This window comes from Amia ocellicauda, chromosome 7 (assembly GCF_036373705.1).
Source record: "Amia ocellicauda isolate fAmiCal2 chromosome 7, fAmiCal2.hap1, whole genome shotgun sequence".
In the NCBI taxonomy this organism is placed as follows: domain Eukaryota; kingdom Metazoa; phylum Chordata; class Actinopteri; order Amiiformes; family Amiidae; genus Amia; species Amia ocellicauda.
The window spans coordinates 43159936-43175522 of NC_089856.1; the positions used below are offsets into that span (position 1 = coordinate 43159936).

The window sequence follows — 15587 nt, forward strand, 5'->3', positions numbered from 1 at the left end:
TGTCTCTAACAATTATATTTTGTTTATTTAATACAAAGGTTGTTCCATTATAAACCACACACACAGTTAACATGTGCACATGGGGAATGTAATAAAATCCAGTCTCTCTCTCGTGAATGACATATGAATCTACAGTGCCCAGCAGCTGAAGTTGACAAACCCTTGCATGCATGCGTGGCGTGCATCGCATTACCCAGGAAAACACACTCATTCCCCACACATCAGTATGGATAAAGCACAACTGTACTGCCCTGATTGCATTGTGTAGTTTTAATATATGACCCGCATGATTGATTGGCCTATAAAACGCAGACTGGATAACCTGGGTATGCGGTTAGGTGCGGAATACCAATGCGCCCCCCGTCCCCCTCTCCCTTGATGACGCGGTCGCCCCACCTGTGCGAGAAGCTATTAATCAGTTTTAGATCATTGGATTAAAACCCGTGTACAGGGAAAGCATCAATGCAATTCCCAGATAGCACCGCTGGGCGGCGCTATATCACTTTCCCACGGACCCCACGCTCATATAGGCCAGTGAAAAGTTTTTTTTTTTCCCTTTTTTTTTGGTCAAACAATGTGGTGGGAGGAGGCGCCCGTTGCCTATTGGTTCGGGGTCTTCAATTTTAGATCTGTGATTGGCCAGAGGGTGGGGGGGGGATCTCTCGGAACCCCTCTTCCACCCCCATACCCCCGCCCCCACCTCCCCCCTGCAAACCTCAGCGTCCAAAGCTGCTTCTCACACACTACTTACTACGGCTGGCAATGTGACTCAAAGTATATAGTGCTGAAGGGTGCGAGAGACACACTGGAATACCGCTTTGTGACAACTGGAGGATTGTGTGCGCCTGGTGTCCATCATACACGGGGGAAAGGAGGAGAATAACTTTGCCATGACAGTGGATTTGCTTGCGATTTTATGTTTGATCACTACGGTTTCTGCGGTGGAAGGTAATTTTTTTTTTGTGGTCTTTTATTTTTATTTTTATTTTTTAAATGCTGTTCGGAATGCGATTTCCAGGGAACACTTGGGCACCCGGTGGTTTCTGTGAAAGGTCCAACTGCTGGAGTCTGTGGTCCGACATGGCGAGAACATGCATACACATATGGAGGCTATTCTCTCTTTTCTTTGCATGCATATAGAAAAAGGCAAAAAAAAGTTGTTTGGTTGGTTCATTTCTTGAGCACAACTAATGCTTGTGCTGGGTTTCGGTTCCAGTGTAACTGTGGGCTTTAGGATGCTGTTGAGCTGCAGTGCAGTGCGGTGTAGCCCAGAAACGAGCTGCCAGCCCGGAGGAACTGGTGGATACCTAGATGCTGAATTAAATTAGGTTACCTGTCCCCCCTGCTTTTCTTTGGCTCTAGTCAGGCGTCAATGAATGTCTGTGGACTACTTTTGCGGAGCATAGCTGTGGATGAAGCCTGGGATGCATCCTCTTACTTTATCCAGAAAGGGGGGAAGCGCGAGTGAGGGGTGGCTGTGATCTGCTCAGTGCCCACTGTATCCAAACACGGAAACATGGTCGCGTTGTGAGCCATGGTGGCATTGGGCTCACCTGAGCACAGCCACTTTCCAAGCGATACACTATATATAACTGTACATCATGTTCTTAGTGCAAAACCCCAATGCGATAACTAGCGGCTGGGGTCCAGAGAAACACCCCGGGCTGAATGACATGTTGCTGCAGGAGAGCGTTCAGCTGGGCTTTGCTTTGTGACATCCTTATGTTCTTTGGCAAATGTAAAAATAAGGAGTATAGAAAAGTGACCTATAACAAGTATGTGTTTAATCCAGGTATTAATACCGATATCTACACTGCAGAGGCCACGCATGAAGTGCATGGGTCACTGGCTTGAATATGTAGCGGTAGTGTTATTGTAGCACATATTGCATCCAAAATAACAGATAGCATGTAGTTAAGATTATTTGAGATATAAACAACTGTTTATACTTTTCACCCTATGTAGTTATGAAATAGGGGTGTAAACGTGCATTATTTTAACATTAGTTTCCCCTACATGTTAACCAATATCGCATTTTGAAATGAGAGAGGATATTAACAGTAATATCATAATTTTGTCCCAATGTTATCCTCTCGGTTTACGGTAGATTTTCCCAAAAGGCCATCGGAAGAGCTTGTATGGACCACATGAATAGGTCAAGCGGAGAAAGGCAATATAATGCATGATTTGGAGGGAGGTGTAACCCCAGGGGGAAGTCTGTGCTCCTGCTGAGATCTAATATTGAGTGTCTATTCAGCTGCGTTACGGGGCAGGGAAGTTGGGTCTCTTAACAGTGGATTGCAGGTCTAACATTGACCAGGACCTGCAACGCACCAGCTATTGACTTTCCAGTATCGCAATTAAAAAAATGAACGCGACAACTAATTGAATGACCAATCAACATTCCGCCGCGGTCTACTACTTAATGCACATTGCGCTTTCTTGCACTAACAGATATAACGTGAAGTTTGTCTTTTTCCTGCAAAACAGCGGTTGACAACGAATACAGCCTTCTGGCACTCCAGATTGGTGCTTTTTCGTTTGCAAGAATATAACGTTTTGGGAATATTGTTTGTAAACTCCTGCCCAGCTAACAATAATACGTTACTACAACGTTATGAGTTATGAGTCTTGTGTTAGCTGGGTAATTTGCATACAGATTTGCGTCTGTTTGAGTAAGGCTACTGTAACGACCAGTCTTGATACATTGTGTCATTCTTCAAAGAATCCCTTACTTTCCCCTCTAATTGTGGGAAACTAGACATTTCACAACATACCTGCGAGACCCCCATTCACCAGTCTGCTAACTGTACAATTGCAATAATCTAGCCAGACACTTAATATGTGTCTAACTCGCAAGTGTGGTGCCGTCTACAGAGGATGGAAATAAACGAGCTGTTGGGCTTTTCTTCTCCACCGTTACGGCTAGGTTGTGTCAGGTCTGCCACATTGGTGGTCCGATGCATTTTTTTTTCTCTCTCTCGAAATAATAGCCTGTTGGATATGTATCTCAATCATCTCTGTGTTGATGCATTTTAACCACCTTGCACATTATGCTGTCTGCACACAGCTACAGCCTTCATTATGTCTACCGGTAAATCTCCAATTCTCCAGATACAGGGTCTGCCTGATGTGTTGGAAATCCGACCGCATTTATACAGAATTAGTGTCCGGGTGTGTTCAGTGTGCCGTTTCCTTTCTTGGCATCCCGCTGTGCACCATATTGCCAATGCAAGCCAGAGAATTCAGCTACAGAATGACTGGGCGCATTTATGCGTTATTTTCCTGCTGCACATGCTATATCATCACAAAAGCTGATATCAAAATCCTACCACAGGTGTCCCCTGTTCCCACTTTGACTTGACTTTTCTCTCAACCATTTGGGTTCAGATCAGTCACATCTTGATGACTATCTCCAAAGAAACTGCGTTGTGGCGGAGATCTGACCCAGCGTGCTGTAAAGTACCTTCTCCAAACATAATTGGTTTAATTACATATTTCAAATGCTTACACTGTTGTCCTCAGGGTGCACGTATTGTGTGCTTCTACAATGATGTACTGCAGATGTTAACATGTTATAAATGAATCAGCTATCTCCATTAGAGATCAGATTAGAGTTCATCTGCTACTACTAACACTAATGCTAATAATTAAATAATAGGTCTGATTGGCTAATGTGTGACTTAGGGCCGCTCAATCCATTGTAACCCGATCAACATCCACAAACTGTACACACCTGAGTCTTTTTTGCAAACTGCAGGCCTCCAGAACTGTAAGTGCATCGAACTGGAAACGATTCCTAGCAATTTAGTGCGTTTTTCGCCTCTTCCCCGAACTGACAGGGCATGTTGTACTCAATGGACTGTGCTGTTCGCTGGTGTTAAGTGTGCATATACTTCAGCAGAAGGACTCTCTGCTCGCCCCGCAGATGGGGGAAGTGTCGGGCAGCGTGTCTCCATCTGTCACTGGGAGGGAGAGGGAGCGGGTCTGCCGTGGCCTGTTCTCTGGGCATATGCTACCAGGCCTTTGGGTAAAGCATCGGGAGACATCCCAGGTGAGGAGCTGTAATGTCTGTACAAAGCAGGGCAGGCTGTTTAGTATGCTGTGTTGATTGCTTGGGGTCACCGCTTCTCTGCTCAAAGTGTAATATTTCTCTGGTGCTGGGATGACTGCTTCTGAGGGAATAGGGCTTATTACGAGCTCTGCAGCAGAAACCAGCCAGTGTTTGTGCCTGGAATTGAGGTCCCTGCAGCTGTGGGTGGAGGTATTCACATCCTTCAGTTGGAACAATGTTGTATTGTTAATTAAACCGTACTTATTGCAATTGTTGACTAGATTTCAGCCTAGATTAAATGGTTAAGGGTGCCAGTTGATTGGACTGAATTAAGACGGGGGTCGTGCAGTTATCAGAAACCCAGAGTAGTAGACTTTTGTTGATGAGCTTGGATTCTTTTATTTTAGAGAGATCCTTGAATTGGATGTGGTGGTTGTTTGTGGGAATCCGATTATTCTGTACCCTTAATGTGACATGTCTGCACTCTGAGCAGTCCAGAAAATGTGGTGCACCCAGTGAATTTCAATGGCATGTTGCATTTTAATCAGCCACGATTCATCGAGAGTGCCAGCCTATCACAACCCAGCTTCAATTTCAGTATCACAGCCGCTGCATCCCAAAGATCTCTCTCTCAGGTGTTAATGAACAGTGATTAATTTATCACTGCAGCTGAGGCGACTTAATAGGTTGAATCTTAAATAACGAGATGCTTTCTCTCGGAGCAGAGCTGTTTCTCTCCCTTTGAATTCAGAGCAGCTCCAGCCATGCAGGCCTTTGGAATGAGGTTTTACAGTAGTTACCATAGTATGTGCTATAACCAAGCAAAACAACTTAGATTGGATATATATAAGTCTTCTCCTTGGTCAAATACAGACACACTGACCGGTGACACTACAGGTGTTATATGGAAATGAGTTCTACATCTTAGAATTATTTTTTAGAGTTTTTTCCCTTAACTAATTGAAAAATTGCCTTTCTATAATGTCTATAATATGAAATACACTTTAATGGTTTACTGACGTTTTGATGATGCTTGATCTACAGACAGTGACACTCACCTGTCATAGTTAATGTTTTAATTTCCATCTCATGCTGTTGAAAAGCTGTAGTAATTGTCTTTGTGTTGAATACTAGTTCTAATAAGAACATATTGATGGACAGCATGTTCTTTTACCTATAATGCAAGGCTATAATGCGTACCCAGTGCATACAAGTTAATATATGCTAGTCTTTTTTTTTTTTTTCTCTCCGTGCACATTTCCCCTGGCCCCGCAGAGCGGTAATTACAAGATCCTAAGTTTAAATTCATCGGCGTTTATGACACACACACAACTCATCCTATAACCATTCCAATATCCCCAGCCCCGGCTTTGAACAGTAAAATTGAATCGGCAGGGTTATTGATCACCGCGGCGCGGCAGGCCTCTTGGCACGGCTTCAGGGCTACTGCTGACCAGGTCTGTAATTGCTGGCAGTGCCTGCCTTTGAAATCATTGCTTAATGAACTGGGTGATTAACTAATTAAAATGGGTTCTGTTTTGAAAAATTACTTAATTGTGATTACAGCCTAAAGCTACCTCAACACTTTGCCCTCTTACACTCTCCCTCCCTCCCTCCCTCCCTCCCTCTCTACCTACCTCTCTACCTACCTCCCTCTCTACCTTTCTCCCTTTCTCCCTCTCTCTCTCTCTCTCTCTCTCTCTCTCTCTCTCGCTCTCGCTCTCGCTCTCTCTCTCTCCCTCTCTCTCTCTCTCGCTCACTGTGACACAAGTGTTGTCAAAGCCTCAGAAATCGCAGACACAGACTGACAGGTGTGACCAGTTAATATATTTCTTTACATCTTATTATTAAATCAGTGCAGTTATGTCTAAAGGGAGTATTCTCTCCCTCCTTCCTCTCTAACGTGCTCCTCCTCCTACTTCTCCCTCCTTCCTCTCCTGCTATCCTCGCACGCCCTCCCGCCCCCTTACCTTTCCCGCACGTGTCTCTCTCGCTCGTCCCCTCTCTCCTTCTCCCTGATTAATGTGCCTTAAACCAAAACAATCAGCCTCGGGCAATTTAATGGGCAGAGATTGCCGCTAGAAGAGCTTCAATTTTACAGCATGTCCCTGTTGATGCCTCCCTGTCTCTTAATTCATCTTTCTATTCCAGGCATCCAGCGCGCGGGCCAATCTCGGTTTAATTGGTTCCAGGGCAAATAGAAATAAGTGATGTTGCTGTAAGTGTGGGGAATTACGATTGCCACTGTGAATAATGATCTGGTGGTACACCGAACGGAGCATGTTTTTAATGACATGCAAATTCCCCTTCTCTCTTTCTAGCTTGTTTCATTTCTTTATTTCTCTCTCTCTCCCCCTCTCTTTTTTTTGTGGTTAGAAGAAAACTACATGTCCCGCGTTCGAGCGCACCGTTTCAACAGTCTCTCACACTAATGGGGGCTAATCAAAGTTGTTTATTCAATCAAAGCAGCTGCCTTTCTTATTTTAACTCTCTCTCTATGTGAATTGACCAGCTCTGAAGTTGTCTAAATATACAAGGCATTGTGGGCAGGGTAAACATGACTGCGATATGAAAGAAACACATGGTCTGAGGTACTTTAGAAACAGAACTGCCAGAAATAGGACTGTCTAGGTATCTAGTGAGAGAAAAATGTGTATTGTAGCGTTAACCATTAAAACCAGTACTGGTGCACAGTTTTAATGCATCCTGCTACTTGTCTTTTAGAACATTCGCCCCATCGTGCTCATTTGGTGTCCATTAATAACTAAGTGATCCCAGGATCCTATCCAGTCTATTTTTAAATGTTCCCAAATTTTCAGCTGCAACCACATCGCTGGGGAGTTTGTTCCAGATTGTGACAACTCTCTGTGTGAAGAAGTGTCTCTTGTGAGCCAGAGGTTTTAAACAGGGCGTTGATAAGACTATTTGTGTTGTATTCTTTAAATCAAAAATGGGGTTGTGACTAGGCATCAAAACAATCTTGGAAGGGTCATTTTTTAGGAGTTATAAGTCCTGGGTCCAAGGTCTGGGCACCATCGAATTGAAAGCATGGCAAAAGCAGATCCTGTTGCAGACATGGGTAAAAGTAAATTAAAGTCCATTTGAAACGTGCTGTTCTAGCCTTTGTTGTTGACATTATTCAGAGCTACCTATCCAAGCTGTTATTGCGCGCCTCAGATTTCAGGTTAATGGCATTACATCTGTGCGTTGAATGTCAATTTTCTCTCGACTGGTTGTTTCCCGGAGATGTGACACTCTTGTATACAATGTCGTTGTGAGGATAAGTGGGCTGTAAAAATTGTGCAGAAATAAATCTTAATTTATCGGGCATGCTTGGAGTGTACAACACAATCAGGATCTAATCAAGTGACTCGATGGCGGAAATGCAGTGTGCCGTGTTTCTCTTATTGCACCAAACGATGCGTTTTTTTTCCTCCGTCACAATCTAATGCAAATCCAATTTATGACCACTTCAAGCCGATTGCACATAACAAGGGCCCGAGCTTTTTTAAGCACGGCGTATTTGGTTTTTCTACAACATAATCTTAGAGTGTATTATGTTAAGAGTAAGGCTTTAACCCACATTAATTTGTTAGTACAGAGGTTGCAGTAGAGGTCTTTATTAACTCATATAGTTCACAGTGCTCTGGAAAATGAGATTCCTCTTTTTGATTAAGTCTTCCAGGTCTATTAATGTATATGAAATTAATTTAAAAATCAATCGGGTCCACTTAATTGCCTTTAAGTGAAATTATGATTCCTATATGCAGTTATTTCTAATCTAAGAATATATTGTTTATGCCACGATGTGTCAATATACTGGTATACTACAGCCGATGTGTCAATGTTTATTTGCACAATGACACAAATGTCTCCAAACAGGGACAGGAGTTTGTACAGTCAGTGCAATTAATGAAACATGCAGAACGTCTTATTCATTTGAATAATGTTCGAGAGACTTCAAAAGTAGTTTTCTTCTTCCTCTCTTTATATCTTGCAGCCCTTAGTTATTTTGTCATTGTAGATCAGTCGAGATTAGAAGAAAAGTCTCAATACAGCTAAATAATTAATACAACAACGCAAAAAAGTGTGCTTTAAATAAATCAAATGAATACATCAGTAGATGAGTCAGTGCTATGTTGAGGAAGCTACTAACACAAAGGGATTTCACTCAAAGACTGATCCTCAAAGCAAACCTGAATATGTAGCGACCTGTAACAGGTGTAAAGCGACAGGAATTTAGGCTCCTCTGAAAAATGATCTAATTTGCCATGGTGTGTTTATTATCATCTGTCTACTACTCCTTTCGGTCTGTAATGACATTGTGAACCAATAGACTCGCTCTCTGGTTTTTATTCTCTGAATGACTTATTTACACCAACTATTAGCTTAGTCAGTCAAGGTTAACGTGATCCGAGTCACTGATTGAAGAACCTAGAGGCCGGGATTGGGGGCCACAGAATGGGAATGCTAACCGTCCACATTCAATTTCTATCTCTATCATTTAATGTCTGAGTTGCACAGGTGCATTTCATTCAGGGTCCCATTTCTACCCATCCTCCCGTCTGTTCTTCCGCGCGGCCTGCCTGTACTCCCCCGTCTCCCAACTCTCCTGTCTGTAATACATTTTCTGCTGCAAACGCTCGAGCTCGGCTGAGGATTGTCGAAGCCGTACAGCTGTGTGGGTCGTTGGACTTTGACTCCCATTATCCGAGGGGCAGGATTTGACCCGCCGGCCTCGTTTTCGCCCTGCTGTCTCCGTCACATCTCGTGACCGACATGGGGGCCCGCTTTAGCCTCGGATCCACCTCTGTTTTCGCTGTAGGCCGGGGGAACAGCTTTCTCTCTGTCGTTTCTTTCCTTCCTCCCTGGCCTCCTCACCTTTTCTGTGAGGGGCAGCGCTGAGTGTCAACCAGTGATTAATCTGGTTTGGCGAGCTCCGCAGTTCTGTGTTTGGTGGAGCAAGGCCTTGTCTCGCAAATGACAGGAGGATTTAAAAATAAATATATACGTGGCAACCGTTATTATTTTCGATATGAAAAACACTTATAAGAATGAAAAAGTAGTTGTTCTTGCCTCACAGTTTTGCACGGCACCGGAAAGACAGACCCTGGCCTGCATGTGGAATTTCACACCTCCATTAGGGACATTAGGGTTTCCACAGAAAGGTTTCCCAGGCACAACACTGTGCCACTTTGAAAAAGCTTGTTTACCTTGTACTTCCAGCCTGCCTTGGAATATTGATAGGCCTCTCTTAGTGAGAGCAGGATTAATCAGCGCAGGCGGCACGGTGAGAGGCGCGGGGCGCAGCCCTGTAATGAGGAAGCGTGGGAGTGCGAGCGAGCGAGCCGCTGACATGATACCTCGAGGTGCAATGAAAGAGGACGCTCGACCGCAGCGGCTCGCGAAGGCAGCCTCATTATTTCCCAATTACCTCTCGCAAGGAACAAAAAAACGAAAGCCGAGCGGGGAGGTGAATATGAATTTATGCACTGCAGCAAATGGGCTCCGTCCAGACTCCGCAACCGCAGGAGGAGAAAACGACGGCAGCTACGGGAGCTGGGGTTTGGGGTGTGTGTGCTGCGCGGCCCGCTGGTTTGAGCGATGGAAAACTCCCAGTGGTCGGAGGCGTTTTACGAGAGGCTGGAGATTATGGTTAAATTACAGCTGTGCATTATCTAGGCTTTCATCATGTCTGCTTCCCCAAAAGCAGTTCTGAAACTCGTACTCGGCAAATAGCTTTAACAACTGGAGAGCTTATTATGGAAACTGACAACCATTTGTTTCTGTGAGAACCCCGGCCACTTTATTCATTTCCTCTTTTTCATTACCTGTAGAAACACACATGTTGATGTATCTTAGCAAGGGCTGGAAGGTGCCCCAGAGAGGACATAAAGCAGCAGCAAATTCAGCAATGTTTTTTTTGTTTTTTTTCTTCCATACCAGTCTCCATATGAAACCCAGCTCCAGTCGATACCTGTTGTCCAAGGACGTCCCTGAGCCCTGTGTTTATGAACTCGGAAACATGGGCACAATGTCCTGCTACCCTGGCAGCTCCAGCTAATAAAATCTAGCACCAGCGGAAAGCACGGGCCTCTAACTCCCACAACAAGGCCCCATTGTTGAATTGCACAGGCAGTTAGACTAGGATCTAGCATTTTTCCCGGAGAAGTAAGACATTTTAATTAAAACTTGCAGTGCCCTCTTTCTTGCTTCTCAGCACGCGTCGGAGGAATTGGTTAATTTCTTTCCCTCCGAAGCACAGAGAAGTTTTTTCAGATTTTTTTTTCTTCTGTGGAAATATGAATCCATGTCAGTATTTACACAGGGGAAGTATGGGCAGTGAGGTCTGCCAAGAATGGGGGGGGGGGGAAACAGTGATTTCAGGGAAGTGAGTAACAAAGGCTTTCATTTATTATTCTTTTCAGGAAATCTGTTTTGGGACTCTGGCATAATGATTTAATTTTGCTGCACGGTTCAGAGCTGCGGCTCAGCTGGGCAGGAGGCTGGTGAATGAGTTGGGATTGTCTGAGCCATTGAATGCTCAGTGATGGCCAATAGGATTGAATTACAAGGTGGGAACAGCAAGATCTTCAGTTGTAGGGCCACTAGGACACTGAGCATGTTGTCCATACTGTAGTTGTGTCAACCACTTTGATAAAGAACACAAAATAAAGCGTTCAACCTTCAATTTCTCAACATTTGTTGTGTTGGATGACTTTTAGGAAGTGGAGCATTAATTTATTCAGTGTCTTAAATCAGAGGAAGTAAGGTAGTGATTTTAATCTAATCTAATTAAGTTTACTGTAGGATAAGCGAGAATATTAATTCTACGCTATAGTTTTTGCATCAAATTTCACAATCTGGAATATGTGATGTCTCCCTTCAGTTTAATGTTTCTTTCCCCCACCCTTTACTACATCTACACATGCTCAGTTTGTAACGTATCATTTCCTACTATTCCTATTATTTCCAGTCTCCATGGGCTTTGCTGGAAACACAACTCGGACTGAAATATCCGTACGAGTTGGAATCTGGTCACGTTAGAAACATGAGTTGAGGGCCACTGTTTTCAGTTCCTCAGCAGCAAAAGAAAATATGTGGGTTTGGTCTGGAAAACACATCGCACAGTTAAAGAAAGTATGTATTATTTAAACTAACATCATCATTCATTGTGGGTTGTATGCAACTGGACAAGTATGCCTCAGAGTTTTCTGTTTTAACCGCCCTGTACATTTCCAAGTTTGGCGATTTTAATACCATTTTGTTTTCACAGTTTTCAGGTATGGCTTCAGCACAACATGAGCCATACTGATTGCTATGACAACAGTAATCTCTCAGGCTTTCTAGCTTTTGACCGGGCCGGGTTTTCTTTTGGCGGAGAACTCCCCAATCTGCCATTAAAAAGAAGGGAAAAAAAGAGAAAATAAATGAAAAAGAAAATCAGCACAGGAATGTGGACAGCTTGGTGATGGAGTGGCAGAGGCAGTAATGACCTCTGGAAGCGCGTCTGACTGTTGGGTTTCTGCTGCTCTGCAGTCCGACACGAGGTCTGGGTGTAAAGAAAGCATTTTCAGGTAATTAGGTATTGATTTTTAAGCGGCGGGATGATAAAAAAAAAAAGTGAAGCCTCGCTTTAATTACTTGTTGTCTCTCAGGGCAATAGGATTGAACATGTGGGCTGGGAGGGAGGGTGGGTGGGTGTCATGTCTTGGCCGCCAACCAGAGACTTGACTGCCTGCTGCGGCCAGATAAGAGGGGACCCCCGAAACTGCCAGCTGTGTAAAAAAAGCATATCTTCCAGTCTCGATGTGATGAAGAGGAGCCAAAAACCACTTGGGTGTTTTCGGTCCGCCATTTTCCGTGCTCGCCAAACCGTTCTCTCCGTCTGTCGTGGAAAAATTCAGCAAGATCGGATTCTGTTGTAAAGTTAAAGTTAACGCCAACGACATAAATTTACACTTATTTGATTGGGATTTTTAGGGCTGGAAAATTGATTTAGGCAGACTTTAGGATTCCAGACAAGAACAAGGCCGCCCCATAGAATCTGAGAAGCTCATACTTGATTTTAAACAGACAGAAACGCTCCTCCTCTGTCCTGGCACCTAGTCTTCATGACGGGGAGGCGTAGTGGCACTCTGCTGCAGCTATGTTAACAGTGATACGAGTTCAGTCCACTGGGAATCGCGGCTTCCTCTTCAAACAGTGCGCAGAGTGTGTTTTTGCTGCAGGAAACATCTCAAGCTCTAATGGGCTGTGGATGAGGCCATGAAAGACTGAGATCATTAACTTGTTTTTTTTTTCTTCTTCTCAGATCATCCCTGTGACTGTTTACTATTAATATCTACAGCTTTTTATCTTTTTTTATATATGCCATACTGGAGATCTGTTTTTTTTTTTTTAAAGGTAGTTTTGTCAGAACTCGGTATCCTTGTCAGTAAAATACCCTCGTCTGTTTCTAAAGTGCGCTTTCATTGAACTGATGGGATATTGCCCTTGTAAGTACTTTACTCTGATAATGTACATGACACATTAATACAAAAAAACAGAAAAGTAGTTCACAGCATACCCTAGTTGCTGTTTTACTAAGTTTATTCTAGCTGTGTTTCCATCCACTTATCGAATATGTTCTTAAGCATAAAACATATGTGTGCATTTTCCAAGCCTTGGTGTGTTTCCATCCCACTGACAAAATATGGACCAATATTAACATCTTGACATAATTTCCTGCAAATGCACTTTGTTGCATATCAAAATTATTCGGCAAGACATTAGTAACCGACTATTTCGGTGTATGAAAAATCCTCATCTGTCAGATGTACACATTTCTGGTCAATGTTTCCGAAATTCAGTCGACATTTGCTGTTTCCATCAAGCCAGTCATAAATGTTTTTTATTTTATTGCAGGAAAGGTCTTGGTGGAAACCTGACTTCTGAGCTGTTTTCTGAAAACCTTTAGCAAATATATGCCAGTGTGCAGAGACAGCCTTCACTTATTACACTTACACCTATTCACTTATTCAATAATTTCACAGAAAATGTATATGGAAGACCTGCCTGGAAAAGTGCTCTCAACAGTTGGGTGTTGTTAGAGTTCAGGGTGTTTAAAGTTGAATGAGACCTAGTCCTCCATTCAGTTCCTCTCTAGTCATTCCCAGGATCTGAACCTACTGTTTCCTTACTGGAGGAAGGAAAAGGGCACAGAGTAACACTGTGCTGTGACAACACCCTCATAATCTACCAGCAATATTTACATCCAAACAAAAAATTCGAAATGCCGCAGTTTTTTAACGGCGTATGACCTATTTCCTGATAACAGATAACACAATGGAATCCAGTGACAAACAGGTCTTTGAGGATGATAAATTAAATATTATTTGGACAGAAGATACCTCCTACCATTTCCCTTAATCTTAAATCTGGACGATGTTATTCTAGCAGTAAACACTAATGAAATAAACACAGCGACATTCTGCATTAGTTAATTTCTCTATGCATTTCACCCAGACTGTGTTCTATGATTACTGCATGAAATCACCCATCTGATTTGTTTGCCAATAAATGTGTTGTAAATTAGAGGGTTTATCGTCTCCCGTTAACCGAATTACACGTAAACGACACAACACAAATAAGGAGGCTGAATATTTGGCCATTTCTTGTTCACCGTTTATCGTGTATGAAATTGCGCACAGCGAAAACAACTACATTCCAGCCATGCTAAAACGTACATGCGTCATTTAGTCTCAGTGAGGGCATATTTTCTCATTTCTCTGAAGTGTGCAAGATCTAGGACGACGATTGCTGTGGTTTCTGCTCAAGCGTTTGGGTGGTGGGAGCATTGTAATCTGATGTAGGGAAGGGATAGGCAGAAATACCACACGCCACGTTCGTAGTACGAGCCGAGATTCGGGCCCTCTGCCGCGGAAGGTATTTAGCAACCGTCTCTTCAGCCAAGTTGGCAACCCACAAAAAATATCAGCAACTGATCTCTGATTCAGCTCCTCGTTGTGGTGTGTGATTTTAACTGACGGCTTACAAGACAGGACTAGATTGTGTGAGGGAGCGTGGGCGAACTGTTTAGGCATCGGTGCCGTTTAGCTATACTCTTGGCAGATTACCAGCACTTCCCCTAGTGAGTTTATCAGATTTATGTGAAGCCATGATGTTAAATACACCCCGGCACTTTTTCTTGTGCTGAGGTCACTCTGTGTCTTGAAGATACCAGCTTTCTATGTCCGTGGGCTTTTATTTATTTCATATCTTGCCGATCTCTGTATTATTAAATATTTATTTCATACTACTACTATAATAATAATACTCTGATCTCCACACTGTAATGCTCATTGGCTTTTTGATGTTTAAACTGACCGCAGTCTCAGTTTGCTCTAGCTTGATCAGATATTTGCTCAAGGGTAATAGTGGTCTAATTTATTGGGAAAGGGGGATGTAAAAGTTTTAATTAGAACATTTTCAGAGTTCCTCCATTAAAAGAGCACTTACCTGAGCAAACGATAATACTTGTGGAAGAATGCCGGGAAGCTGAAAGACACATATAGATTTGCTTTGTTTCTCCCTCCTTCCTTTTGGTAAACTGAATCCTTTTCATCCCGTTCCTTTTGAACTCGGGATTGAACAAAAAAATCATTATAAACTTCTGCAGTGCGTGAAAGAAGATGGCATGATTTATTTTCTCTTTTTAGATCGCGCAGAATCTAATGAAATTAAATGGAAATGGAAGAACAGCCGCCCTCCTGTGATAATTTGCATTGTGGATGATTTTCTTTGGGATGGGGAGGGGTTGTATTTAAAAAAGAAACATGCGTTTGTAAAAGCAAACAAGGAGCTGTGTAAAAGATTCCTTTAGAGTATGTCTTTTTAATTACCAGCACGACGCAGTAATTCTTTTTGCTTTGTTATCGGAATATTTCACAGGATTCACCTTCAAATTTCTTTGTACTTGTGAAAAAACAAACAATAAAAAAACTTTATTTGTTGCTAGGGGGGAAGGGACTCTTTTCCTTCTTTCCTGAGTTTTTGCTGCCCTTTGATTTTTGAATGAAAAGAATGCTGCCTAAAATCTAACTTCAGAAATGCCAACATATCGATATCCGGCTATTTTAGTCTCATAAAAGTAACATCTAGGACTTGACACAGCCTGGATTTCAGTGTACAGAAGCACATCCCTCAATCTTAGTGGAGAATAGATATATCACTATAGTCTAAAAGCCCTTTATTAAGTGCTCTACTGTACTGCCACGTCTCCCATAGCCAGAGAAATATCAACCCATTATTTGGATTTAATTTAATGAACACCTTGTTGGTACGTGTCTTTTGTTTATTGATCTTCCATTTTATGCAAATAGTATGAATGGAAACAAAGGCTACAATGTTAAGGGACGTATTGCTTTGTTTATAACCAGTGTTCTTGGCATAAAACTCACAATCACTGAGACACAACAGACCTCGGAAGGTTCTGGTTCTGGTTCTGGGACGCTGGCTACTCTCAGACATTCACTGTGTCAATCCAGCCATC

The 15587-nt window shown here is 42.9% G+C and overlaps 1 protein-coding gene across 2 annotated transcripts in view; it reads left to right on the top strand.

Annotated features, from left to right (window-relative positions):
- Positions 1–727: 727 nt before the first annotated feature.
- ephb1 (EPH receptor B1) overlaps positions 728–15587 on the top strand; it is a 197900-nt gene continuing 183040 nt past the window's right edge. For both annotated transcript variants that reach the window (XM_066709787.1, XM_066709788.1), the window contains exon 1: positions 728–948. In XM_066709787.1, the coding sequence (XP_066565884.1) occupies positions 891–948 (58 nt within the window). In that variant the 5' untranslated portion in view covers positions 728–890. The remainder of the gene's footprint in view (positions 949–15587) is intronic.